Source organism: Falco punctatus (assembly GCF_963210335.1).
Source record: "Falco punctatus genome assembly, chromosome: 19".
NCBI lineage: Eukaryota > Metazoa > Chordata > Aves > Falconiformes > Falconidae > Falco > Falco punctatus.
The window spans coordinates 36,723-62,490 of record NC_137599.1 but is presented as its reverse complement, the minus strand read 5'-3'; the positions used below and the strand labels follow the sequence as shown (position 1 = coordinate 62,490).

Sequence of the window (25,768 nt, the reverse complement as noted above, 5' to 3'; positions counted from 1 at the left end):
TGCTTTCCACCCTCCATTTATTCCCCCCTTGCCATCAGCACCCCTAAACTTTGGTTCCCCCTATTTTTATATCCCCCCTAGCAACCCATCTAAACACACCTCCCTCACCTTTGCCCCCCCCCCCCTCTTTCTCCCCCCAGTGATGGCAAACCATCACACCCACACACCCCCCCAAGTTAATTTCTACCCACAGTGATGGACAAGCCATCAGTCCCCCCATTTAATTTATCTCCCCAGTGATGGGCAAGCCATCAGCCCCCCCACCCCCCCAAATTTAACTTATCCCCCCCAGTGATGGGTGAGCCAGCAGCCCCCCCTGCCCCCCCTCAGTCCCCGCCCCCCCCCAGCAGCAGGCAGGGCCGGCAGCACCTCCCCCCTGGCACCAAGACCTGGCAGCGGGGGGCTGGGGGCCGGGGGGCTTCTCCGGGGGGGCCGGGGCAGGGCCGATACGCCTCCAGGTCACACAGCAGCTCCACCAGGTCATCGACAGAGCGCAGGCGGGGGGGGCGACGGGTCAGCACCTCATGCCCGGGGGGCACAGGGCGCTGCCGGGCCACCAGCACCCGGAATGCCAGCCCAGGGGCCAGCACCACCACGGTGGCGGCCATGGGCGAGCGGGGGGAGCGCTGGACCAGGCGGAGCCCTGGGGGGGGCGGGGAAGGGGCCAGCGGGGAGGGGGTGCTGCTGGGGGAGGTGGGGGTTGAGCCTTCATCTTCGTCACCCCCCACCACCCCCCAGTGAGCGGGGAGAGGGATCTCTGCCAGTTCAGCCAAAAAAGCGCCCGGCCAGCAGGGGGGGGGAGGGGGCAGGGGGCGGGGCTGGAGGAGGAGAAAAAGGGGGGGGGGGGTTAATGGGGGAGGGACACCCCCAGACTCCCCACCTCAAGAACCCCCTCCCCCAAGAAGCCCTAGGACCCCCCACCCCAGTGACCATGACAGCCACCCTGAAGAAACACCACCACCCCAGCCCCAAGAGCCCTAGCCCACCCCCCCCAGGTCCCCCCAAAACCCCACCCCTACCCCCACGATACTTGAGAGTCCCCTTAAGAAATACAAGAGACCCCCAGGACCCTCCCCAAGACCCTCCCCAAGACCCCCTTTCCCCACATGACCCAGGTCTCCCCCAAGACCACCTCCCAGCCATGAACCCTAGCATCCAGACCCCCCCTCACCACTCTGCTGCCCATTTCTTCCTCCTCCTCCTCGCTCTCATCCAGCACCACCAGCTGAGCCGGGGGGAGCCGGGGGGGCACCTGGGGGGGGCAGGGGTGAACCCAGGTATCCAGGGAGGGGAGACCCCCACTCCCAGGTGCCTGGGACCCCCCCCTTACCGGCACTAGGGAGGCGCTGGGCTGTGGCTGCTCCTGCTTCACCCTGGGGGTGGCCGCGATCAGGACCCCCAAATCGCCAGGGTGGGGCTGGAGAAAAAAAAAAAAAGTGAAAGTGAAGGGGTTAGATTGGGGGCGGGGAAGGAAGCCAGGAATCCAGGAGGTGGGTCTCTCTTACCGGGCCGGGGGCAACGCTGGGCTCCGGAGGGGTGGTTTTGAGGCGGGGGGCAGAGGCAATGAGAAGCCCCAGCCGGGGGTCCTGGGAGGGAAAAAGAGGGCGTGTTAGTGGGGTGGGCACATGTGTCCAGGGGGGAATGCAGGTGTCTGGGGTGGGGTCTCACCTCGAGGCGGGGGAGGGGTCCTGTCTCCTCTCTGAAGGGGGTGAGGTGCAGGGGTGGTCCCAGGGGGGGGCCAGGGCCCTTCTCAGCCCCCCTGGTTGGGTGCTCCTTGTCCTGCAGTGGGGGAAAAGAGAAACAAAGAAGAGGGGGCACATCAGGGGGGGACTACAGAGAGCTGGTTGGGCACCCAACCACCCCCCACTCAAAATGCAGGAAACCCCCCCACCCTGCCCCAACCCCATGGACAGGGAACCCAGGCATCTGTGGAGGGACCCCCACCCCCCGAAAGGGACCCAGGCATCCGGGAAGTGACATTCCCTCCCCCCCCCCCCCCCCCCAAAAAAAAAAAAAAGGGGGGAAACTGAGGCACACACAAGCCTTGGGGTGCTGGGGACGACGACGACCCAGGCGTCCGGCTATCCCCCCAACCCCTCCCTAACCCTCCCACCCCACGCCCCGTCCCCCGGGGTGGTGGGGTGTATCCGGGTGCCTGGGTCCCCTCCTGGACGCCTGGGTCCCCTGGAGGGTGCAGGGAGGGGTGAGGCAGCATAGAGCAGAGCAGCAGAGCAAGCACAGCAAGAGGGGGGGGGTCCCCAAATTTGGGGGGGGAATTTAGGGGGGGGTAAATTTGGGGGCACCCATATATCTGGAAAGAACTCGAGGAGGGGGCCTATATATTAGGGGGGGACCCCGGGGTTTGGGGGGGTGGGGTGTGAGGGTCCCATGGGGGGTTGAGGGAGTATTTTGGAGGGTCCCCCCCTGGGAAAAGGGGGGTCCCATTACCTTGTGGGGGGGGCGGGGTGGGCGGCGGCTCCGGGCGGTGGCGCGGGGGGGCCGGCGGCGGGGGAGGGGGTGACCGCTCCAGGGGGCCCCCCTAGGACCCCCCCCCGCCGGCAGCAGCCGCCTCTGCGCCGGGAGAGAGACCTCAGCGGGGGTGGGGGCACCCCGATTTTTTGGGGGGGGAGGGGAAGGGAGAGCACGGATTTGCAGGAGGGAGGGGGAGAAAGATGCAGGAGCAACCCCTCCCCACCAAAGGGGACCCAAGTGTCCAGGGGACCTCCCCTCCCCCTCCCCCAAAAAGGGACCCAGGTGTCTGGGTGACCCCCCCCAAAGCCAAGCAATGCAGAGAAGACCCAGGCGTTCGGGTGACCCCCCACCGAAAAGGGGACCCAGGCACAACGTGGGTGGTCAAACAACTCCCCCCTGAACTGGCCCGTACTGATCTGAGCAAGGCCCTGCCCCATGCTGTGGGTGGGCAGGGGGAGCCCCCCAGCCTCGCATGTGCCTCAGTTTCCCCGGCAGAAGCCATCAGCTTGCCGGGATGGGGAGCGGGGAGCGAAAAGGGATGGCCGGGGGTTACTGGGAGGTTATACTGGGAGCTACTGGGAGGCACTAGGAGGGAGGAGGGGAAGCGGGGGGGGGGGGCACCCACCATGGCGCAGCGCAGGCACTGCCTCCAGCGGCACTTCTGGCGCTTGAGGTTCTGACCCCCGAACTTGGGCTTGTCCCGGCAGAAGTCACAGCGGCCGCAGTCGGCCGGGCGCAGGCAGGCCTCGCAAGCCCCGCACCGCCGGCTGCCCCGGCTTCGCACCCCCCGCTGGTGGCAGAAAGCGGGGTCACCCCCCCTGAACCCCACAACTAACACCCACCCTGTGCCCCCCGCCACCCCGGCAGGGTCCGAGCTCAGCGCTGGCGTTAGTGCACGAGCAGCTATCGGGTATGTTACAGCAGCACAAGGCAGCGTTGGGAGCGTTGCGGTGAGTTAGGCTGAAACCAGCTGTTAAGGCTGCAGCAGCTATTACGGGTATTACGACACCCAGGCCCCACTACGGGGGGCAGTACAGGTCCTGACCCCCACTATTAGGGCGGCTTGGACCCTGGTGTTGAGCCCTGAGCAGCTATTAGGAACAGGACGGTAACCGGACCCCACAATTAGGGTGCTGGGGTACCCGAACCTCACTGTCAGAAACATTCCGGTACCTGAATCCAACTAGCAGGGTAGCTCCGACCCCAAAATTAGCACGTGGACCAGCTCTTAGGGGAATTACAGTAACCGGACTGGTACCAATACTAGGAGGATTACGTTACCTGCACCCCACTACCGCTGCACAGAGCTATTACAGCAGCTGCACCCCACTATTCCAGTAACTGAACTCCAATATTAAGATGTACCGGCACCCCGTTACTTCAGTAACAGAACCCCACTATTAAGCCCTGGAACAGTTATTAGGGGTGTTACAGTACCCGCGCCCCATTATTTCAAAACCTGAACCCCAATATTAACTTCCGGAACACATTTTAGGAACCTTCCAGTACCTGAACCCCCCTGTTCTGCTACCCGCACCCCAATATTAGGCTCTGGATGGCTATTAGGAGCCACACGGTCCCCAAACCCCAATATCGTGGCTCAGTGCACCTACAGGAACACGACGGTCCCAGCACCACGCTACCGCAGGAATTACACCCCGCCACCAGGGCCTGGTGCAGCTCTTAGGGCCATTACGGCACCACCACCACACCGTAGCCCCTCTGGAGTGGCTACTAGGGGTGTTACGGTATGTGCACCCCACGATTCCAATGCGTGCATCCCCACATTAGCCCTGGGAGTGGTTATTATGGGTGTTACGGTAGCAGCAGCCCGCTATTGCGGTACCTGCACCCCAACATTAGCTGCTGGAGCTGCTGTTAGGATCGCTGTGGTACCTGCACCCTACTGTTCCTCTCTGGAGCAGCTATTGGGGCTCTTACGGTACCTACACCCCAACACTACTACCAGACATTAGCAACGTTACGCTTCCACCACCCCAACTATCCCCCCTATCCCAAATACTACAAGCATTACAGTACTCACTACTCAACGGCCTCAGGCCCGGCTATTAGGCACATTACGCCCCCCCAGCCCCTAATAGCTGCACCTGCAGAAAAGGGGGGTCGGCTGGCACTCACCCCGCCCCCACCGCGGGCTCCAGCGTGCTTGGGGGGTCTCCCTGGCTTCTTCTTCTCCTTGACCTTGTTCAGCTGCTTCTACAAAGGCGGTAGGAGTTGGGGGAGGGGGGGTCAGCGGGGGGGACCCAGACATCTGGGATGGGGGGGGGGCGGGGGGGGGGCGGCCCAGGAATCACACTCACCCTATGCCGGGTGCTGGGGGTGGCGCTGGGTTCCCGCTCCACGGGGGGCTTCCATTTCTGGAAAGGGGGGGGGGGAATAGAGGGATATGGGGGTGAGGGAAGGGCGATCCAAGCCTTGCCCACCCGCCCAAGGCACCCCAACTCACCACCGTCAGCTTGCGGGGGCTGTAAGTCGTCTTCTTGGTGACCCCTGACCTCTGCATGGACAGGGGGTGGGGGTTAAGGGGGGGGTGGGGTGGCACAAGGGGGAGGGGTGGCACAAGGGGGTGCCTCCAGGGGGGCACTTTCACCTTGGGGCGTAGGCAGCGGCGGCGCAGGCAGCGCCACTGGCGCTTGAGGCCGGGCTTGAGGCGGCGCAGGCAGATGCAGCAGGTGCCGCAGTCCTCTGTGGCCAGGCAGCCCGAGCAGGAGCCGCAGCCTAGGCCCTAAGCGCGGGAACACGTAGGAACATGTGTCATACACCAACATACATCAACACGCCTCTGCACGCAGCCACGAGTGTGGGCACAGGGTGACAAGGGATGGGGGGGGTGACAAGGATGACAGTGGGGCAAGAACACAGCACCACACGTCACCCTGCCACCACACGCATGGGGGGGCTGCAGATGAGGTGGGGGGGACACGACAACACACGATGACATGCGAGGACCCGGTACCTTCTTGACGATGCGGAGGCAGCGGCGCAGGAGGCACTTGGGGGGGTGGGCGGGGGGTGGGGTGGGGCGGGCGCAGGCGCTGCAGATGCCACAGTCCTCGGGGATGCGACAGGCCTGGCAGGCACCGCAGCCCACCCGCTGGGGAGGGGGGAGCGGTGTTGAGGGGGGGAGGGGAGCACCATCCCTTCCCCATGCACACACACCCCCTCCCCCAAAAAGAAGAGACAAAAAAAGGGTGGGGGGGCTGCAGTCTCACGCGTCCCAGCGGTACCTTGAAGAACCGCTGCTCCCGGTTGAAGTCACGTCTCTGGGCTGGCGGGGGGCGGGGGGCACAAGGTGTGGAGAAGAGGGGTCAGAGAGCACCCAGACCCTACCGGGACCTCCCCCCACAACCCCCTTGGGAGACCCTACACACATCCTGACCACAATTTGGGACACAGTGACATCCCCCTTATACAAGAACCCCCCTTGAGACCCCCCCTCAGGGCACCCTGAGCCCCCCTTGACACCTCTTCTCAGAGCACCCTGACCCCCTAGGACCCCCTGACCCCCCAGAGAACCCTGAAAAGGAAAAGGAGAGAAAGAAAAGCTCAGAGAATGATGGTAATTGGGGTGAAAGGCTTAGAGCATGAGGAGAAAGGAGAGGAAGCCTCAGAAAAGAGCCACGATGCCAATGGCAGGAGGAACGCCCGGAGAAATATTGGGGTGATAGTATAAAAAAACTTTAGACCAGGAGAATGAAAGTTACAATAGGAATGAAAGCTCCGAATAAACTGGTGATGATGGAGAAAGGAAGGCTCAAAAGATGATGATGATGCGTCAAGAAAAACTCGGGGGATGGCAACAACACAAGGCAGCACGACGAGGGCGAGCGGCGGAAGGCCAGAGGATAGGAACAACGCGAGGGTGAGCAGCGGCAGGAAGGCTCGGAGGATGGGAATGATGCAAGGGAGCGTGACGAGAAGGACAAGTGGCGGGAGGAAGGCTGCGGCACGAAGGCTGGGGGGATGGGAACGTCGTGAGGGAGCATGACGAGAAGGGTGAGCAGCGGGAAGAAGGCTCACCGCGACACTCAGGACAGAGCCAGCGGCAGCGGCGCTGACTGGGCAGTGTCACCCCCGGGAAGACGCTCTGGCAGCTGGCGCAGCACCTGGAGGAGGAGAAGCAGGCATTTGGGGGGGGGAGGGGCGGGGAACAAGGTGCCTGTGCACCTCTCCCCACCCCCCAGTGGGGACCCAGGCATCTGGACAACCCTCCCCTCGCCCCTGCCAGGTTCCACCTCCCCCCACCAAAGGGCAGACTCTCCCCACCCTGGGGGTCCCAGGCATCTAGGTGCCCCCTCCCCTGGCATCCGTTGTCATCCCCCGCCCCGCCCCCCCCCCCGGTAACTCCCCTCCCCCTCACTCACGCCACCACCCGGTCCTGGGGGGGCTCTGGGGGTGGCCGCTTGCGGGTGCGTCGTGAGAGGCGGAGGGGTGGGGGGGCCGGGGCTGGGGCCTCGGCTGGGGGTGGTGGGCTCGGTGCTGGGGAAGGTGGGGCCTCAGCTGGGGGGGGCAGGGCCTCCACTGCCTCAGCCTCCTCCACTTGCTCCTCCGGGGCGGGGGGGAGCTCCGGCGGGGGCTCCGGGGGGTGCCCCACAGGTGGGCGCCATTTCGGGCCCTTCCTGGTCTAGAGAGAGAAAAACAGAGGGTCAGGGGAAAGGGGACACACATTCTGGGGACCCCACTTTATGTCCCCCCCCAACGTGGGTACCCTTTATGTTTTCCCTAGATTAGGATCCCCTACCCCCCCAATCTGAGGCTCCCTCTTCCCCCCCCTTTTGGGGACCCCCCCTGACAGCACCCCCATATTACAGCCCTCCCCTGTTGTAGGGACCCCCAATTGTGTGTGTCCACCCCATGTCCCATTAAATCCCTCCATTTTAGGGGGAACCCCCCCGCCCCAATTTTCAGCCCCCTGGTTTCTCCCCTCTGACAACCTGGAGGATTCCCCCCCCATCCCCAATCCCCCCTCTCAGTTTTGGGGAGCCCCCTAAATTCAGGCCACCCCCCTCCCAGAATATTCATTTTCCCCCTCTCCCAGCCTTTTTTGGGGTCCCCTGATTTTTCGGGGGCTCCCAGGAATTTAAGGAACGCCCCCATACTTTGGGGGGGCCCGAGTGCTCCAGCCCGTTCTTGAAGTCGAAGTTGCCAAGGTCACGGCTAGGACCCAGGAACCGGCTCAGCTCAATCTTGCTGCGAAACTTCTCCCCTGTGGGGCTGGGAGGGGTGCCCAAAATCGGTGGGGGGTCCCCAAAACCACAGCGGGTTGGGGGGGGGTTTGCCAGCTGACTCAGGAAAGCACCCCAAAAAGGCAAGGGAAGCAATGGAACAAGGGAATGGAAACCACAAAAGGGATAAAATTGGAGGGGGGGGGGCACAAGTGGGGGTTCAGTAGTATTTTGGGTCTCAATGTACCCCGGGTGACCCCATAGTGGCTCCCTACGACACCAAAATGGCCTGGGGGGTCTTGAAAGAATTAGGGGGAGCTTCAGATTGATAGTGGCTGTAAAGCAGGAATTGAAATAAGTAACAGAGATTTTGCAAAGAATTAGAAACACAGGGGACCCCCAAAGTGCTTCTGGGAGAAGGAAAAGGCTGTAGGGGGGGCTGAAACCACCCTGGGAAGGGGGGGGGCGGGGATGGGATGGTACTGCTTAGCTAAAGGGAGCCCCAAAAGTGGGAAATGGGGCCTGGACCTGAGGTGGTGAGGGTTGAGCAAAGCCCACCCCCCCCAAGGCAGGCCAGGGGGATGCCCCCATCCCTTGGGAGTGGTGGGGGAGGGGTACCTCTGGTAGTAGGTATCAGTGCGGCCGCAGGTGGCCCCAGATTTCCGGAAAGCTTCCCGTCGCTTCCAGCCGGGCCCCAGGGCGGGGCACTCCACCCAGTCCTCAGTCATCGTGGGGGCGGGAGGAGGGCTACTGCAGGAGCGGGGGGAAGGGGAAGGGGGGGTCAGCACCCCAGCTCCGCACATCCCCCCACGGCCGATGCAGAGAACGGAGGCAACACCGAGGCCCCGCACTGCCTCGTATTAGCCCCGCCCACCGCAGGTGGCGCTGAGGCCCCTCCCTCAAGCCCCACCCCCAAACACGGCCACGGCACGCCCCTTCCCCCTCGCGGCTCCTCCCCCCGCCCCGTGACCCCCCAAACACAGCCCCGTCGTTAATCCCCCTCCCCCCCCCCCCGGCACCCTGCAGGCCGCCCCTCCCCTTCGCTAACTGCCCCTTCCCCTTCCCCTCAGAAACCCCCCATAACCCGCCCCTCCCCCCCAGGCACCCCCAAAAGCCCCCTCCCCACCCAAAACCCCCCCCTCCTCTCATAAACACCCTCAAGCTACCACTCCCACTCAAGCACCCCCTCCCACCCTGCCCCCCCGACCGCCCCTCCCCCATCACAAACCCCCGGAACGCCCCTCCCCCTCCCCAACCGCCTCTTTCTCCTCACAAACCGTCGCTCCCCCTCTCCCCGCAGCCCTCCAACCGCCCCTCCTCCAACCGGCCCCCCCTCCCCCTCGCTCCGTGCACTCCGCCCCTCAGGGGCAGGCCCCGCCAACTCCCCGTCCCCCCCCGCCCCGGCCGCGGCTCCCCCCGGCCCCGGTACCGGCCCGGCCATCGCGCTCCCGATCGTGGCGCAGTAGCGGCCGCCGGCGCGAGGCCCGGCGCGAGGGGAGGGGCGGGGCGGGGCCTGCGCCGGAAGCGGAAGCGCCTCGCGGGAAGGGCGGGATAAGGGGGCGTGGGCACGTGACAGCCGCGGCGACCAATGAGGAAAGGGCGAAGCGGAGGGCGGGCTGGAGCGCTGCACGTGACCCAGGCGGCGACTATCACGTGACAACGGCACCACCAACCCACAGCCCCGCGCGCGCGCAGCCCCCCCCGCCGGGACGAGGGGCGGAGCTATGCTAATACGGACGGACCACGCGGCTCCTCCTCCGGCTCCCCTCGGGAAACCGCGCGCGGGGGCACGTGACACAGCGGGCGGGGATAAGTTTATGAGTGCCGCGCACCGGGGGTGGGGCTATGCTAATCAGCACTACCGAGCCTCCCGCCTCCCCCATGGAGCCCCCGCCCTCGCAGGACCCCTATAGAGCCCCGACGGCTCCATAGGCACCTCCATGGCCCTATAGAGCCACGTCCACATCCTATGGGGGCCTCCCGACCCTATAAGACCCCAGTGGCCCCACAGGAGGCCCTGACAGCTTCACAGACACCCCCAGACCTACAGCGGCCCCTCCCACCCCCCATATGGGCCTCCCCCCACTAGCCCCATAGGGACCCCCATACCCTATAGCCAGACCTCCAGCCCCTACCCCCTGACCCAGAGCCCGCACAGCACCACAGCTCCCTGAAGCCCCCCGGGGACATCCAGGAGACTATAGACACCCCAGAACCCCACAGAAACCCCCAGCCCCACAGACACCACGGTGGCAACACGGGCAGCGGTTTATTGGGGTCAGCGGTCGGAGCGCAGGTCGGTGGTGAGGGGGTCGTGCTGGATGGTCTGGTGCAGCATCAGCGCCAGCAGCCCGGCTCGGTTCGTCATGGCTGCACGCACGTTGCGCTCCTGCTCGAACAGCTCGTCCAGTTTGTACCACTGCGGGGGCAAGGGACAGCGCTAGGGACACCCCGGGAAAGGGGGACACCCCCAGGACAGCAGTGAGGGCACACTAAGGAACTGCAGGGACAGCGCTGGGGACACAGTCAGGGTCATGGGGACACTAGGTCACCACTAGGAACATCACTTGGGACGTGGTGACACTGCCAGGGTCACAGGGACAGGGTCAGGGACATGGGGACACCCGTAAAGCCCCCCGCAGGGCCATGGGGCCACCCCTGGGGACAGAGGGACATGCACAAGGCCACCCACCACGCGGACACGCTCCAGGTCGACCTCGGCGCGGCGCAGCTTCTCCCAGCAGTAGTGACGGTGGCACTTGCGCTTGGGCACGCGGCAGAAGTCGCCCGTCAGCTCGAAGACATCACGCACCAGCGGGCACCCACACACCTCGTCCGCCGGCACCTGCGCAGCACCCGGGGGGGGGGGCGCACAGGGTCAGGGGGGCACCCCATGGCACCCAGGGGGGCACAGGGTCGGGGGGGGCGCCCCACGGCACCCCGGGGTGCTCCTCACCTTGGGGTCCCGCGAGTGCTCGGGGCAGAGCACCTGCAGCCGCTTGCAGTAGGTTTTGCTCTGGGGGTTGTAGACATCGCAGAAGAGGCGGGTGGCCCTGGGGGAGGCGGGATGGTGGGGGAGGGGGAACCAGGCCTCTGGGTGCCCCCCTCCCCCACAGGACCCAGGGATCCCCTCCCCCCACCACACCCCTACCCGGGGGAACCCCCCCCCCCATCCTGCACCCAGGGGCATCCCCACCTCCCCCCCAGCCCCACTCACCCCTCGATGCGGGTGGGGTACATGGAGCCGAAGGAGGTCTGGCTCTCGTACTGCCGGCAGAGGGGGTGGGTCAGGGGGGCTATAAGGGCCGGGGACCCTACAGACCCCTCAGTGGCCCCTATAGTCCCCAGAGGGACCCTACAGCCCCTTAAAGAGCCCCACACAGGGTCCATATGGCCCCTATAGATGTGGGGGTCTCCTATAGACCTAGTGAAGCCTCTGTATCCCCTATAGTGCCCAAGCTCAGACCCCATATGGCCCCTATGGCCCCCAGACAAAGCCTAGAGCCTCTACAGAGCCCAAACCCAGATTCCATATGGCCCCTCAAGCCCCTACAGAACCCAACAAAATCCATACGGCCCCCTCAAGCCCCAGGGAGCCCCGATAGCCCCTACAGAACCCAACAAAATCCATACGGCCCCCTCAAGCCCCAGGGAGCCCCGATAGCCCCTACAGAACCTATCATATGGCCCCTATAGACCCCGGAGGACCCCTATATGCCCCACAGACCCCCAGAACAAGAGTCCCTATGGCCCCTACAGTATCCGGGGGGTGCTGCCAAGTTCTGGGGGTTCCTACAGGGTCCCGCAGACGCTCACAGGGGCCATAGGTACCTTGGCGTAGCAGCGCTCCATGTGACGCAGGGCCACCTTGGGGTTGATGGGGTGGCCACAGGACACGCAGAAGATCTGCAGGTCCGTGTCCTCACTGTCACCTTCCGTGCTCTGAGGGGGAGGGGGAATCCCAGCATCAGGGGAGGAATCCCAGCATCCGGGTGGATCCTGGTGTTGGGATCCCACTGCTGGGGAGCTGGGGGGCAGATCCCGGTGTCACCCCACCTCCTCGTCCTCGCGGGGTGGGTGCCCCTTGGCGCGGGCGATCAGCCCCTCCAGCTCGTGGAAGCGCCGCTCCATCTCCTGGAGCCGCAGGCGGGCCTGGTGCTGCTCCCGCCGGATCCGCTCCAGCAGCCGCTTCCCGTGCTCCTCCGCCACACAGGGGCTCTGCTGCCACTGCTGGATCCGCTGCGGCAGGATCTCATAGATCCGGCTGCAAGGTGGGATGGCAGATCGAGTTAATGGGTCCGCCCCAGGGTGCTCCCACTACCCCAGGACTTTGGGATCTGGTGGGTGACCCACTCTGGAACCCACTGCAGCAGGATCTTGTCGATCTGGCTGCGAGATGGCACAAGAGACAGAGCTCATGGGGCCGCCCTAGGGTGTCCCCACTACCCCAGGATCTCTGGGATCGGGAAGGGGGGAATCCATCCTGGGATCCAGTCAGCAGGATCTTGTAAGTCTGGCCAAGAGACCAGGGAGGGAGCGGGGCTTAACAGGGGCACCATGGACAGTCCATGCTGCTCCGGGATCTACTGTGAGATCATACGGCTCTAGGATGCTCTGTGCCACTCTATAGTGGTTTCTACTGGTCTGTACTGGTCCATACTCACTTGGCGGCCAGCTTGACGCCACAGGCCTCACTGCAGTACTTGGAGGGGGGCCGAGCAGGGCGGGTGCAGCCGGGGCCCAGGCACTGGCCCAGCCCGGCCGGGTCGCGGGCGTCGGGGCGCTCCAGGTGCCGGCTGCGCTCCCGGTGCCGCGGCTTCTGCCGGTGCCGCTTGTACCGCTCCTCCTTCTGCCACCAACCAGTAAGCACCAGTTCGCATCAGGAAGGTTCCAGGGACCACCAGGAGCCATCCCAGTAGCTCCTGGTGGACCTCCCAGTAAGCCTCAAGGACTCTAGCTCCAGGTCACCCCCAGTTCAGGCTAATAAGGCTCTCGGGCATCACCACTGGATGGATGGAGCCATCCCAGTAGGCCCCAATGACCTTCCCAGTAAGACCCAGGGCCTCCCAGCAGCTCCCACTAAGCCCCAGGTAACACCTTTAAGGCCCTGGGAACCACCAGTTCCTCCCAGACATCACCAAAAGCTCTCCCAGCGGCTCCAAGCAGCCCTCTCAGTAATCCTCGGGGCCTCCCAGTAACCCCCACAAGCTCACCAGCAATTCCCAGTGCCCACCAGAACCTCCCAAGTGCTCTCCCAGTAACTCCCAGTAGCTCCCAGCAGGCCATCTGGACCCCACCTTTTTGTCCGACTTCTTCTCCCGCCGCTTGACGTGCTTGACTTTGACGGCGCGTTTGCGCAGGACGGGGTCGAGGAACGGGGCGTCCTCAGGGTCACTGAGCCACGGCTGCATCAGGGACACAGCAAAAACATGCCTCAGCACTGCAAAAACACACCGCACGTTGCCAAGACACACCCCGACATGGGAAAACATACCCTGACATGGGCTAAGACGACATTTTGGTGCTTTAAAAACATGACGTGACATAATCATAGCACACCTCAACACATAAAAACATGCCTTAATGCACAAAAACACATGTAAGACATGCTTTCCTATGAGTAAACATACTTAAAACACGCATCTGTGTGCCTAAACATGCTTTAAACACACCTTGGGGTGCCTATGCACGCTTAAAACACGCTTTGACACACCAAATCTTGTTTCAAACATTCCTGTGTGCCAGAACATGCTTAAAACACACCTTTGCATGCCTTAGCATGCATAAAACATGGCTTGGCATGCCCCAGTGTGCTTAAAACACACTTTCACATGTGTAAATATGCTTAAAACATACCTTAGTGTGCTTAAACATACTTAAAACATGATTTCACATGCCTGAATGTGCTTTGACACCATTGACTTGCTTAAAATATGCTTTAGGGGGCCTAAACACGCTAAAAACCTGCCCAGACATGCCAACAACATGCATCAATAGACTCTGACACTGAAAAGTGTACAACATGCTAAAAACGCGCTGAAGTATCTTGACGTGCTAAAAGCGTGTCGCAATGCATCAAAGCGTGCAGTAGGATGTGGACTGTGACATGGGGACCCCCAACGTGGCCCATGCTGCCATACAGGGACCCTGTGACATGTGTGATGTCACGGGAGGACATGTCACAACATGCACAATGACAGTAGAGTAAGGGGGTGAGATCACGTCGGGACACGTCATGACGTGTCGGGACGCAGATGGAGATGGCTGCAATGGGGATCAGGCATAACATGCCACAGCATGGGAAAACATGCTGTGACATGCATGTACAAGCCATGATAGGTGCAACAGGTGGGTTTGGGGGGCAACGTGAGATCCCCAAGGCAGGATTGGGGTGATTATGAGTAGGTTTAGGGTCCTAGGGCTGCTTTAGGGGACTTTTTTGGTGACTGTGGAGGGATTTGAGGCCCGCAAAGTCCATTTTGGGGCAACTCCAAAGCATTTCAGGTCCCCAGAACAGAACCTGGGCCATTCTGTGGCAATTCTGATGGGATCTGGGGTCCTTGCAGCAGGATCTGCCTCATTTGGGTGTGACTTTGGAGGAATTCAGGGCTCCTGGGTCACATTTTAGGGCTAGTCCCAAGGGATCTGGGGTCCCCTGAGCAGAATGTGAGCCCTTTGGGGCAGGGGGAAGGGTTTGTTGGTGCTGCGGGGGTGGGTTTGAGTTTAGGGTTACTCACCAGGCCGTGCTCGTCAAAGGTGCCAGTGCAGAGCTCCTGGTAGAGCCGGGGGTCGAGTGGCAGCTCCTCGTCCGAGAGGCTCTCGGGGGGCCCCGCTGCCCCCAGCTGCTCCTTCAGCAGCTCCAGCTCCCCCTCGCGCCCCCGCGCCAGCTGGGGGGGGGTCAGCACCCACCCAGACAGCCGGCACCCCCTGCCCCAGGGACCCAGACCCCACCCCACCTTCACTGCAGCATCTGGGGCACCCAGGTGTCCAGGGGACCCACAAGAACCCCCACATAGCAAACCCAGGGGGTCCCATACCCCCCCTTCCATTGCACCCAAGGGGGACGCAGGGGACCCAGACCCCCCCGCATTGCATGTCAGGGGACCCAGGGACACCCCCACCCCAAAAGGGGACCCAGGGACACCCCCACCCCAAAAGGGGACCCACAAGAACCCCACACTGCAGCCTCAGGGTGGGTGGGACCTGGCATCAACCCTCCCCTGACCCAGGGGGACCCCAGCACCCAAGACCCCTCCCCCACCCCAAGGGACCCCAGCATCCAGGGGCACCCGGTCCCCTACCCCAAGGACCCATGCGTCCGGGAGCCCCCCTCCCCCACCCTGGGGGCACTCAGGCATCCGGGTGACTCACCGAGGTGGGGAAGTACTTGTAGGACTCCTGGGGAGAGGAGGGCCACGTCAGGGACATGGGAGGGATGTGGGGACACGTGAGGGACATGGGACGCGTTGACAAAGGAACGTGTCAGGGACACATCCAGGATGTAGGGAGAGATTGGGAATGCGTCAGGGACGTGAACATGGCAACAAGGGGACACGTAACACGTCTGGGACACAACACAGTGACACAGATACGTCATGAGCCTGACACATCAAGGACGTGTGACAAGGGGATGCAGGGACACGTCAGGGATGTGGGGGTGTGCTGGGGGTGTGCCAGTGACATGGGGACACAGGACACTGACACATTGGGGACACAGGACACTGACACAAACATGTCAAGGATATGTCAGAGACCCAGTGGAGACACATGATAAGGTGACATGGAGCCACATCAGGGACACGTTCCCACTACTCCCACCAACACCCCAGGACCCATGTACCCCAAAACCCCTGCACACACTAAGGCCATGCTAATGCCACACGAACCACACCCTAAGACTATGCTAGCAAAACATAAAACACACATTAGTAACACACTAGGGCCACACTCGTAACACACGAGCCTGCTAAGCATGTGCTACGAATACACAGGAGACCAAACACACCCCAAGATCACACCAGCAACAGGTTAAAAACATGTTAGGTGACATTAAGGACATGCTAACACACCAAGGATGCAATAAGCACATGCTAAAACCACGCTAACAACATACCAAAGATGAAACATAATAACCACGCTAAAAACATGCCAAGTCTGCCTTAATGCACTAGCCCCACGCTAACGCTGCACCAAGCCCACGCCAAGGCCCCGTGACTCACCCGTGCACGCAACTGGCACTGCCGCAGGCGGCACTTCTGCCGGATCTTGTTGGGGCCCCCGAACTTCTTCATGTCACGGCAAAAGTCGCACTGCCCACAGTCCTCGGGGCGCCGGCACGCCTCGCACTCCCCACACATGCGTGCCGACCGCTTGATCTGTGACAGGGGTGACACCCAGGCGTTGTGGGGGGACACCTATGTATCTAGCTCCCTGTCGCCGCAGACCCCTCCCTGCTGCTGCAGACCTACCTTGGCAGCCCGTCCCTGCTCTAGTGCCAGCTCCTGGGCCTTGGCGCTCTCATGTTCCCGCTCCTTCTCCCGCCACTTCTTGTGCCGGTAACGGATCTCCAGGGTGGGGTCCTTCTCTGGTGGGGGGAAAGGACAGCGTCAGGGGGACCCAGGCGTCTCAATCCTAACCCAGGCCTCCCCAAACCCCCATAAAAAGGGACCCTGGCATCCAGCACCCCCACAAAAACCACCCAGGCACCCCAGGCCCACTGCTTCTCCATTTAAAGCTCAACACAGACCCCCAAACCCTCACCCAGAGAGGGACCCCGGCCCCCGGGAGCCCCCAGAGAGGGAACCCCTGTGCTCAGGCTCACCCCGGCACTGCAGGCAGTACCACTCCCGGATAGCCTTGGCCATTTTCTCGGTGATGTTGATGCAGTCGCCATGGAACCACTCGTTGCAGTTGTCGCAGCCGCTGCGAGGATGGGGAAAGCTTCAGCCAGGGTATTGGAGCCTCCGGGACCCCCCAACCCCCACTCTGGGAGAACCCGGGTGTCCGGGAACCCCTCCCAACGCTCCCCACAAGGGACGCAAGCGTCCGGAACCCCACCAACACCCCCCCCAAGGCACCCAGGCGTCCGTCACTCACATCATGAAGCAGTTAATGTCGGGTTTACGGCACACGCAATACACCGGGGCGTTCTCCTCCCCGCCCGGGCCCGCCTCCGCGTCCGAGAACTCGCTGTCCTGTGGGGACGCGGTATCAGGGCCTACGGGAGCCCCCAGGCCCCCAGACCACCCCACCCCACCCCGAACGGTCCCAGCCGACCGGGCCTCCCCTCACCATCGCGCCTTTGTCGCGGCCGTTGCCTCCAACGGAAGACTCCGTACTAGCTCCGCCGCAGCCGGAAGTGGAGGAAACGTGTCAAACTTCCGCTTCCGGGTGGAGGGGGGGAACAACACTTGCGCCCAGAGACAAAATGGCCGCGGCGAAGGCGCGCCCGACCCTAAAATGGCGGCGCTCGCGCCTGCGCAGAGTGCCGCAAAATGGCCACGCCCCCGGTGGGGAGGGGAGCGGCGAAATAGCGGCGGCCACTGCGGGCGGCCATGCTGAGAAGGGAAAATGTCACCTGCCTCGCCCGGGACCCCCAGAGAAACACAAAAGCCATGGTGGTGGCTGGTGACGTTTATTGAGGGGGTGGGGGGGAGATGGAGTACATGGCGGGGGAGAGGGGACATGGGGAAGACATGTGGGAACGTGGGGACATGGGGGTACATGGGACAATGTGGGGAGACATGGGGTGATGTGGGGGACACAGGTGACACACAGGTGACACGCCAGCGACACACGTGACATGCATGACACACAAGTCCCCCCGCTGTCACGCCTTCCATCACTCAGGCGATGCCTCCAGGGGGCGCTGCAGCCTCTCCAGCTCCTCTGCCAGCCTAGGGGCGGGGTCACAGTAAGTGGGCGTGGCCAGAGAGAGTGGGCGGGGCCAGGAAGGACGCGAGCGTGGCAGAGCAGGAAGGTCTCACCTGTCCCTGCGACCACGGCCCCGCTGCCGCCGCTCCAGCTCCGCCTCCAGCCGCTGCTGCGCCCTCGCTTGCTCCTGCTGCACCAGTTGCCTGTGGGACCGGGGCGTTTGGGGGGGGGCAGAGCCAAGCATCCAGGGGAGGGGCCCCAGGGTGCTCAGGGGCAGAGCCATGGGCTTGGAGGGGTGGGGCCAAGCCCTTTGGGGGTGGAGGCAGGATAGGGGGTGGAGCCAGGCATCCAGGCACTCACATGGCCACATGCGCCTCGGGTCCCAGCTGCTTCTCTATCTCCAGCAGATGGCGCTCTGAGGGAGCAGGGCCTGTCACCCCCCAACAGGGGACCCAGACCCTTGCAGGGCAGAGCCAGGCCCTTGGGGGCGGAGTCAGGCTCTCAAGGGGTGGGGGCAGGCTCTCAGGGGTCGAGCCAAGCCCTTGGGGGTGGAGCCTATCACCCCCCAGGGGACCCAGGTGCCCAGGGCTCACCCTGCCTCAGCAGCTTCTCCCGTGCCTCCTCCAGTTGCACCAGTTCAGCCTCCAACTGGGCCGGGGCCTGCAGGAAAAGGGAACCCCAGTGTCCGGAAAAGGGGTCCTGGCATCCAGAAAAAGGGGACCTGGCATCGGCACCTCACGTGCGCTTCCTGCAGGTGTTTGTGTTCCTCCATGATGGCATCAAGCTGCTGCCCAAAGTCCTGCCTGCAGGGAGAGGGGGGTGACCCACCTGGTCAGGTGACCCAGGTCAGGTGACCCGTGTGACCCTGTGACGCGCCTGTATCCCCGGCGAAGGCGGCGCAGGCGCTCCAGCTCCTGCTCCATCCTCTCCAGGTCCTGCTGGCGGCCCAAGCACAGCCCTTGGCACCTGTGGGGTCAGGGGTCAACAGGGGTGTAAGTGTCAAAAGGGACAAAGGTCAATGGGGTGGAGTGGGCAGGTGGCACTGAGGGGCCAGGGGTCACCAAGGGAGAGCTTAGGAGCAGAGGCGTCAGGGGGCAGAGGTCAGCAGAAGGGCAAGGGTCACTAGGGGTAGGGGTCAGGGAGCACTTGTGATCAGGGGTCACGAGGAGGTTGGGGTAGCAAGAGGTCACCAGGGTGCTAGGGATCACCAAGGGGGTCAAGAGTCACTGAGGGGGTCAGGGGTCACCAGGGTGCTAGCAGCCCCCAGATTGATTTGGGGTCAGGGGTCACCAGGCTGCCAGAGAGGTCACCAGGGGTGAGGAGTCACCAGATGGATGTAGGGTCAGAGGTCAGACAGGGGCATAAGCACAGGTGGCATCAGTGGGGGGGGTGTGTCACAGCAGGACCCAGGCATCCAGGGCCCCTCCCACTCACCTTTGACCTTTGGCCTCCACCTCCTCCCTGCGCAGCCGTGCCCCCCGCAGCTCCTCTGCCAGAGAGGGGACCCAGGCATCCATGGGGGCACCCATGGACCCACATGTCCAGGGTACCCCCTCCCCAACAAAGGACCCAAGCATCCGGCCCCAGGGGATGCTGGGATGTTGGCACAATCCCCCAGTGCCTGCTGGGAGGTTGGCCTCAATGTGGCCTCACCCTGTTTCTGCTGCCAGAGCCCCTCCAGCGCTGCCTGACGCTCCTCCACTGCAGGGAGAGGGGTCACTGCCCAGAACCTGGGTCCCCTACCCAGTACCCCCCAGTATCCCTTTGTCCCCCCCATACTGGGAGCAAGTTTTTCCTGCAGCCAGGGTTTGTGGTCTCCTGGTCCCCACTTCGGACACTGGGTCCATGGGTGCCCCCCCCCGACACCTGGGTCCCCCCTGAATGACTCACACTGCTCCTGTTGCTGGCGCAGCCCCTCGCCACGTTCCTGTGCTGCTGCCAGCTCCTGTGCCGTGGCCAGATGTGCTGCAGAGGGGACAGACAGAGATGCCGTGAGGGGATGGACAGAGGGACAGGCAGGAGGGATGTTGCGATGGGGGTCCCGCAGTGCTCACCTTGGTGCAGGCTGCGCACCCGCCCTACCAGCACATCCAGCCAGCGCTGCACTCCGGGGGAAACCAGGGACGCTGGGGACAGACACACGGTGACACCCGCGTCCCTGGGGTGGGGGAACACCCAGGTGTGAGGGGGAGACACGGCCACCAGAGCCCTCACCCTGTGTGTCACTGTCCATCGCCACAGCCTGAGGGGACAAAGGTGACAATGGCAGCCACGTGCTGGCCCCTCGTCCTCTCTCATGTACCTGCCACCCCCCTCCTCCTCCACCTTGCTCCATTTCATGCCCTCTCTTCCCTTTTTCTGTCCCACACTCCTGCCTCTTCTGTCTGCTTTTCACCCTGTGTTTTCTGTCCTCTTTTCCCTCTCTTCCATCACGTTTCCCTCCGTTTCCTATCCCCTCTCCCTCCTTTTTGTCACCTTCTGTCCCTCCCTTTTCTGTCACCTCTTCCAGCCTCTCCTGTCCCTGCTTGCCCCTTTGCTGTCCCTTCTTCCCTCTTTTCTGTCATGTTTCCCTCCATTTACTGTCCCCTTTTTGCTCTTCCGTCATGTTTTCCCTCCACTTTCTGTCCCCTTTTTACCACTCGTCTGTCACATTTCCCTCCATCTTCTGTCCCTTTTCTGCCCTCTTTCCCGTCATGTTTCCATCCATTTTCTGTCCCCTTCCCCCCTTCTTTTGTCACATTTCCCTCCATTTTCTGTCTCCTCCCCCTCTTTCCTGTCACATTTCCTTCCATTTTCTGTCCCCTTTTCCCCCTCTTTCCTGTCATATTTCCATCCATTTTCTGTCCCCTTTTTGCCCTCAATTTTGTTACATTTCCTTCCATTTTCTATCCCATTTTTCTGTCATGTTTCCCTCAAATTTCGCCTGCTTTCCCTTCCGTTTTGTCACATTTTCCCTCCATTGTCTGTCTGTCCCCTCCGTCCTGTCCCCCCCTTTTCTGTCACATTTCCCTCAAGTTTTGGTGATTCACTCTTCCCCCTCGATTCTGTCACCTTCTCCACATAGTTTCTGTCCCCTCCTCCCGCCCTTTTTTGTGCTAATCTTTGCCCTCTATTTTCATTCTTTCCCCTTCTCATTATGCTTCCCTCCATTTTCTGTCCCATTTCCCCCCATTGTTCTGTCACGTTTCCCTTCATTTTCTGTAACCTTCCCCCCTCTTTTCTGTCATGTTTCCCTCCATTTTCTGTCCTTTTTGCCCTCAATTTTCTGTCACGTTTCCCTCCATTTTCTGTCCCCTTTTCTGTCACATTTTTCCTTCATTTTCTGTCCCCTTGCCCCCTCTTTCCTGTCACATTTCCTTCCATTTTCTGTCCCCTTTTTGCCCTCAATTTTCTGTCACATTTCACCCTGTTTTCTGTCCCCTTTTCCCTCCCCCTTTCCTGTCACGTTTCCCTCCATTTTCTCTCCCCTTTCCTGTCACATTTCCCTCCATTTTCTGTCCCCTTTTCACCCTCCAATTTTGTCCCATTTCTCCTCCATTTTCTGTCCCATTTCCCCCCATTTTTCTGTCACGTTTCCCTTCATTTTCTGTAACCTTCCCCCCTCTTTTCTGTCATGTTTCCCTCCATTTTCTGTCCTTTTTGCCCTCAATTTTCTGTCACGTTTCCCTCCATTTTCTGTCCTTTTTGCCCTCAATTTTCTGTCACGTTTCCCTCCATTTTCTGTCCCCTTTCCTGTCACATTTTCCCTTCATTTTCTGTCCCCTTGCCCCCTCTTCCCTGTCACATTTCCCTCCATTTTCTGTCCCCTTTTCACCCTCCAATTTTGTCCCATTTCTCCTCCATTTTCTGTCCCATTTCCCCCCATTTTTCTGTCACGTTTCCCTTCATTTTCTGTAACCTTCCCCCCTCTTTTCTGTCATGTTTCCCTCCATTTTCTGTCCTTTTTGCCCTCAATTTTCTGTCACATTTCCCCCCATTTTTCTGTCCCCTTGCCCCCTCTTTCCTGTCATGTTTCCTTCCATTTTCTGTCCTTTTTGCCCTCAATTTCCTGTCACATTTCTCTCCATTTTCTCTCCCCTTTCCTGTCACATTTTCCCTTCATTTTCTGTCCTCTTCCCTCCTCTATTCCTGTCACTTTTCCCTCCATTTTCTGTCCCCTTTCCTGTCACATTTTCCCTCAATTTTCTGTCCTCTTCCCCCGTCTTTCCTGTCACATTTCCCTCCATTTTCTCTCCCCTCTCCTCTCACATTTTCCCTCAATTTTCTGTCCTCTTCCCTCCTCTTTCCTGTCACGTTTCCCTCCATTTTCTCTCCCCTTTCCTGTCACATTTTCCCTCAATTTTCTGTCCTCTTCCCTCCTCTTTCCTGTCACGTTTCCCTCCATTTTCTGTCCCCTTTCCTGTCACATTTTCCCTCAAATTTCTGTCCCCTTCTCCCCTCTTTTCTGTTCGTTTCCCTCCATTTTCTGTCCCCTTTTTCCCCTCAATTTCCTGTCACATTTCCCTCCGTTTTCTGTCCCCTTGCCCCCCCTTTCCTGTCACATTTCTCTCCATTTTCTGTCCCCCTTTTCCCCTCAATTTTCTGTCACATTTCACTCCATTTTCTGTCCCCTTTCCCCCCTATTTTCCACCACATTTCCCTCTGGTTTTGTCCCCTTTCCTCCCTTTTCTTACCTCTCTTCCCTCCATCTTGTTACCTCTTCCCTCTCCTCTCTCCACACCCGGTGTCCACACCCCGTGCCATCTCTCCCATGACATGCCGCACCCCCTCCCCTGCGGCAGCCCCCCCCCCACTGACACAGGGGACTCTTTTCTCTGGCGGCGCTTTATTCCCCATGTCAGGGCCGGCGGGTGCTCAGCCCTCGGCCTCGGCCCCCTCAGGGCGGGCGGGGGCGGCACAGTATGGCGGTGGATAACGGATGAAGAGCCAGTCCTCCTCCTTCTTCAGCCAGCGCAGCAGCTTGGTGAGGACCCCAATGGCCCCCGCCTTGGTCACCAGTGGGCTGAAGCAGCCGTACAGCTCAAACTTGCTTGTCACCTGCAGGAACCGGTGCCCATGTTAACTCTAGCTCCTACTGATGGCAATGCCGGGGAGCAGCCCTTATTAACCCTGGGACAGTGTCACCGGTGAGCGTCCCCTGGGACCTACTGGAAGTGCCACCAGCAAGAACCCCCAGTAACTGCTGCCAGTGAGCACCCCTATTAACTCTGGGACCTACTGACAACATCACCAGTTAGCACCCCCATTAGCTGATGGGGCTCCCAGTAAGCACTCCCATTAACTCTGAAACCTACTGAGAGCACGGCAAGCGAGTACCCGTGTAAACTCTGGGACTCATTGATGGTGCCGCCAGCAAGCACCCCCAGGAACGGAAGGTGCTGCCAGTGAACACCTCTGTTAACTCTGGAATCTACTGATGGCTCCTCCCTCAACTCACCCAAGCTAAAAGCGTCTCCTTCTCTGCCACGTGGTAGAGGAGGCGCAGGGGCCGGTGGGGGCTGTGCACACGGCTGTGCAGGTAATGGTACAGGTCAAAGAGCCGGTGTTGCTCCTCCTCGCTAGTGTAGGGGTCCTCCAGCTCGGGGCTGAAAACCAGTGATGGATGTGAGATGACACAGGTGTCAGGCACACTACGTGTGTGTGCCCCCCCGCGCCCCTCCTTGCATTTTTGGGGTCCCCCCCGCACCTTGTAAACTGTGGCAGCTGCTGCATCTCCTCCGGCCCCTCCAAGGGCTTGTAGAGAAAATGGCGGAGCTCAGGGGCACCGGGGCGGGAGGGGCCATAGCCTGCCCCCCCCCGCACCGCTGCCGCCAGCTCCCCCAACCACCCCTGCACTCGCAGGGTATCCTCCAAGTGCCGCCGGCACCCTGCTGCTGCGTAGAACCCCTCACGCTCTGTTGACAGCAGGATGAGTGTCACTGCACCGCTGGTTCTGCCACCAGTGCCTCCTTCCTCCTCTTCCTCCTCGCCCAGTGCTGCTGCATAGGCGTAGAAGTAGCCATCGGGGTTGAAGTGGGGTAAACAGACAGGGGTCCACACCTCACCTGCCCCTACCCCGCTCCCCAAAAGGTTGAGGAGGAGGTGGAGGTCGCTGGCACACAATTGCCCGCCCTCTGCCAAGGCCCGCTGCCGCGCTGCCGTCACCAACCGCCCACCAGCTGCCAGCAAGGCCAAAGCAGGTGTGGGGACGGCGGCAGCGGCAGCGCGGCGCAGAGCCCCTGAAACTGCCCGTCGGAGAGGCGCAGGGAGGGGCAGGCAACGCGCGGCACCCAACAATAACCGCCCGTCTGCTGCCGCACCAGAAAGCAAGCGGTCCAGGACGGCTTCGGCACCAGCCAGGAGGCGCCGGAGGTCATAACCGCGGCGGCGGGCAAAGACGCGGGCGATGCCGCCACGGGTAAGGAGGCTGAGGATCTGCTCATGGACAAATGCCAGCTCCCGCCGCAGCTGGGCTGCTGACTGCCGTGTGCGTGACACTGACACTAGCAGCAACGGCCCCCGCTGCTCAAACACCAGCGTCCGGTCCTCTGCAGTGAGGAGAGGGATGCGTGACAAGGGAACCGGGGGCCAGCAGTGCACTGCAGGGGTGCCCCCCTTCCCACTACCCCTTTGCTGACCCCTCCCTTACCGGAGCAGATGGCGCGGATAGCGTTGCCACCACTCTGGATGAAGGAGACGAGTGCCATCATGACACCCATGGTGGCCGCCAACGCTTCCTCGTTGCCGTGCCGGGAGTAGATGGGCTTCCCTGCTTCGCTTAGCACAAAGACGTGCTTCCGCCGGCACCGCCACCCTGCTGCCGTCACGTCCTCCTCTGCACCACGCCGGCACCCTGGCAATGTCATGGCAGCTGCTGTTGTCACTGCTGCTGTCACCTCCTCCTCCCCACCATGCTGACACTCTGGGGACAACGTGGGTGCTGCCACCACCCCCCCCGCCGCCGCCTCCTCCTCCTCTTCCTCTTCCTCCCCGCCTTGCCGGCACTCTGGGGACGATGTTGATGCTGCCACCGCCATCACTGCCAGCTCGGTCTCGGCCGCATCTGTGACAGGTAAGGACAGTTGAGGCACCCAGGACCCCCTGACCTCCCTGCAGATGACCCAGGAGTCTGGGGTCTCACCTGGGGGCTGGGGGGTCCCACTGCGAGGTGGGGAGGAGCTGGGCGTCGCTGCCATCATGTCCGCCTGCAGGGTGGGGAGGGTGTGTCATGTGGGCCCTGCCCAGACACCCAAGGGGGTGGGGCCTCAAGCCACGCCCTTTGTCCACGCCCCAAAGCCCCAACAGAATGGCACAGCCCCGCCCTGGGATGGGATCTTTCCACCCGGCCACGACCCCATGTCACTAAGCCATGCCTCCAGGGGACCCGGCCTGGAGCTGTAGCCCCACCCCTTTAGCTACGCCCCCAGCCCCGCCCACCGGGGCTATAGCCCCGCCCCTTTTCATGCCCCACCCCCTCGCGTTTAAAGCCCCGCCCCCCGGCGCTATCGCCCCTGTCCCACTGTCCCGCCCCCCTGCCCCCGCCCCCGCCCCTCGCCGGCCCCACCCCCGTCCCGCCCCGCTCACCCGCCCGTGGCCCGGCTCCTGCCGCCGCCGCCGCTTCCGGGGACGCCGCGCCGTGCGGCCCGTGACGCCACCTCGCCGCGCCGCCCGCCCCGCCAATCAGCGCCCTGCGCGGGGAAAGTAGGCGCGGTCGCCTAACGTCGGCCAATCAGAGATCAGGGGGCGGTGCTTGGGGCATCGTCTGGCTTGTGACGTCACTTTTGGCGGGTTCCCACCCCTGCCCACCCCTGCTCCTCGTGACGTCCCCTCGCGGCCGCACGCCGTCTCGCGTCCCTTGCTGACGTCACGCAGGAGGGGCGGGGCCGGGACTCTCAGAGCCCCGTGATCCGGACGCCTAGCTCCCCGCTAACTCCGCCTCCCGCCCTATAGGGGCCGTAGGGGACCCCCCCAGCCCTATAGGAGCTATAGGAACGCACACCCAGGCTCTATAGAGGCTATACAGACCCCCACGAGCCCTGTAGGAGCTATAGGGATACCCCCCCAGCTCTATAGAGGCTATACAGACCCCCATGGGCCCTATAGGAGCTATAGGGACCAGCCAAGATAAGCTATAGGAGACCCCCTGCGCACTATAGAGTCTATAGATTACCCCCAAGAAACTCTATAGGGTCTGGTGGGACACCGCCCCCCCCCCCCCCCCCCCCGAGGTGCAATAGGACCTATAAGGGCCCCCACAA

General features: G+C 62.1%; 4 protein-coding genes across 13 annotated transcripts; all 4 read right to left on the bottom strand.

Moving 5' to 3' along the window:
- Window positions 1-194: 194 nt before the first annotated feature.
- LOC308055423 (methyl-CpG-binding domain protein 1-like) lies at window positions 195-9,212 on the bottom strand. 2 transcript variants are annotated; one of them, XM_080369342.1, is made up of 17 exons: window positions 9,088-9,212; window positions 8,277-8,408; window positions 7,593-7,707; window positions 6,858-7,117; window positions 6,514-6,599; window positions 5,721-5,761; window positions 5,450-5,587; window positions 5,084-5,218; window positions 4,940-4,990; window positions 4,794-4,850; window positions 4,612-4,689; window positions 3,098-3,262; window positions 1,669-1,779; window positions 1,506-1,586; window positions 1,331-1,417; window positions 1,172-1,252; window positions 195-818 (listed from the first exon to the last, which is right to left on the bottom strand). In XM_080369342.1, exons 2-17 carry the CDS (start codon window positions 8,384-8,386, stop codon window positions 327-329), a joined length of 2,088 nt encoding a protein of 695 aa, XP_080225468.1. In that variant the 5' UTR covers window positions 8,387-8,408; window positions 9,088-9,212; the 3' UTR covers window positions 195-326. The 2 variants fall into 2 exon arrangements, with proteins under 2 accessions (XP_080225468.1, XP_080225469.1); XM_080369343.1 differs by lacking the exon at window positions 3,098-3,262 and having other exon boundaries at window positions 197-818.
- A 702-nt stretch (window positions 9,213-9,914) lies between these two features.
- Window positions 9,915-17,093, bottom strand: CXXC1 (CXXC finger protein 1). Of its 3 annotated transcripts, none has more exons than XM_080369344.1 (15): window positions 16,950-17,093; window positions 16,755-16,852; window positions 16,480-16,580; window positions 16,127-16,242; window positions 15,878-16,033; window positions 15,030-15,056; window positions 14,396-14,545; window positions 12,956-13,063; window positions 12,323-12,507; window positions 11,715-11,922; window positions 11,490-11,600; window positions 10,876-10,925; window positions 10,615-10,711; window positions 10,351-10,503; window positions 9,915-10,077 (listed from the first exon to the last, which is right to left on the bottom strand). In XM_080369344.1, exons 1-15 carry the CDS (start codon window positions 16,950-16,952, stop codon window positions 9,937-9,939), a joined length of 1,704 nt encoding a protein of 567 aa, XP_080225470.1. In that variant the 5' UTR covers window positions 16,953-17,093; the 3' UTR covers window positions 9,915-9,936. The 3 variants fall into 3 exon arrangements, with proteins under 3 accessions (XP_080225470.1, XP_080225471.1, XP_080225472.1); XM_080369345.1 differs by having other exon boundaries at window positions 14,396-14,431; XM_080369346.1 differs by lacking the exon at window positions 14,396-14,545.
- A 128-nt stretch (window positions 17,094-17,221) lies between these two features.
- SYCE1 (synaptonemal complex central element protein 1) lies at window positions 17,222-22,457 on the bottom strand (the record flags this gene model as incomplete). Of its 7 annotated transcripts, XM_080369352.1 has the most annotated exons (10): window positions 17,222-17,734; window positions 17,892-18,031; window positions 18,125-18,191; window positions 18,271-18,330; window positions 18,404-18,497; window positions 18,966-19,020; window positions 19,185-19,496; window positions 19,586-19,657; window positions 19,746-19,773; window positions 22,329-22,457. In XM_080369352.1, 10 exons carry the CDS (start codon window positions 22,365-22,367, stop codon window positions 17,567-17,569), a joined length of 1,035 nt encoding a protein of 344 aa, XP_080225478.1. In that variant the 3' UTR covers window positions 17,222-17,566. The 7 variants fall into 7 exon arrangements, with proteins under 7 accessions (XP_080225478.1, XP_080225477.1, XP_080225476.1 ...); XM_080369351.1 differs by lacking the exon at window positions 22,329-22,457 and having other exon boundaries at window positions 17,222-17,554; window positions 17,645-17,734; window positions 17,892-17,946; window positions 19,586-20,562; XM_080369350.1 differs by lacking the exon at window positions 22,329-22,457 and having other exon boundaries at window positions 17,222-17,554; window positions 17,645-17,734; window positions 19,586-19,871.
- LOC308055426 (vacuolar fusion protein MON1 homolog B-like) lies at window positions 22,329-25,251 on the bottom strand. Its single transcript, XM_080369348.1, has 6 exons — window positions 25,095-25,251; window positions 24,652-24,715; window positions 24,160-24,573; window positions 23,218-24,058; window positions 22,969-23,116; window positions 22,329-22,568 (listed from the first exon to the last, which is right to left on the bottom strand). Exons 2-6 carry the CDS (start codon window positions 24,707-24,709, stop codon window positions 22,386-22,388), a joined length of 1,644 nt encoding a protein of 547 aa, XP_080225474.1. The 5' UTR covers window positions 24,710-24,715; window positions 25,095-25,251; the 3' UTR covers window positions 22,329-22,385.
- Between the last annotated feature and the right edge of the window lie 517 nt (window positions 25,252-25,768).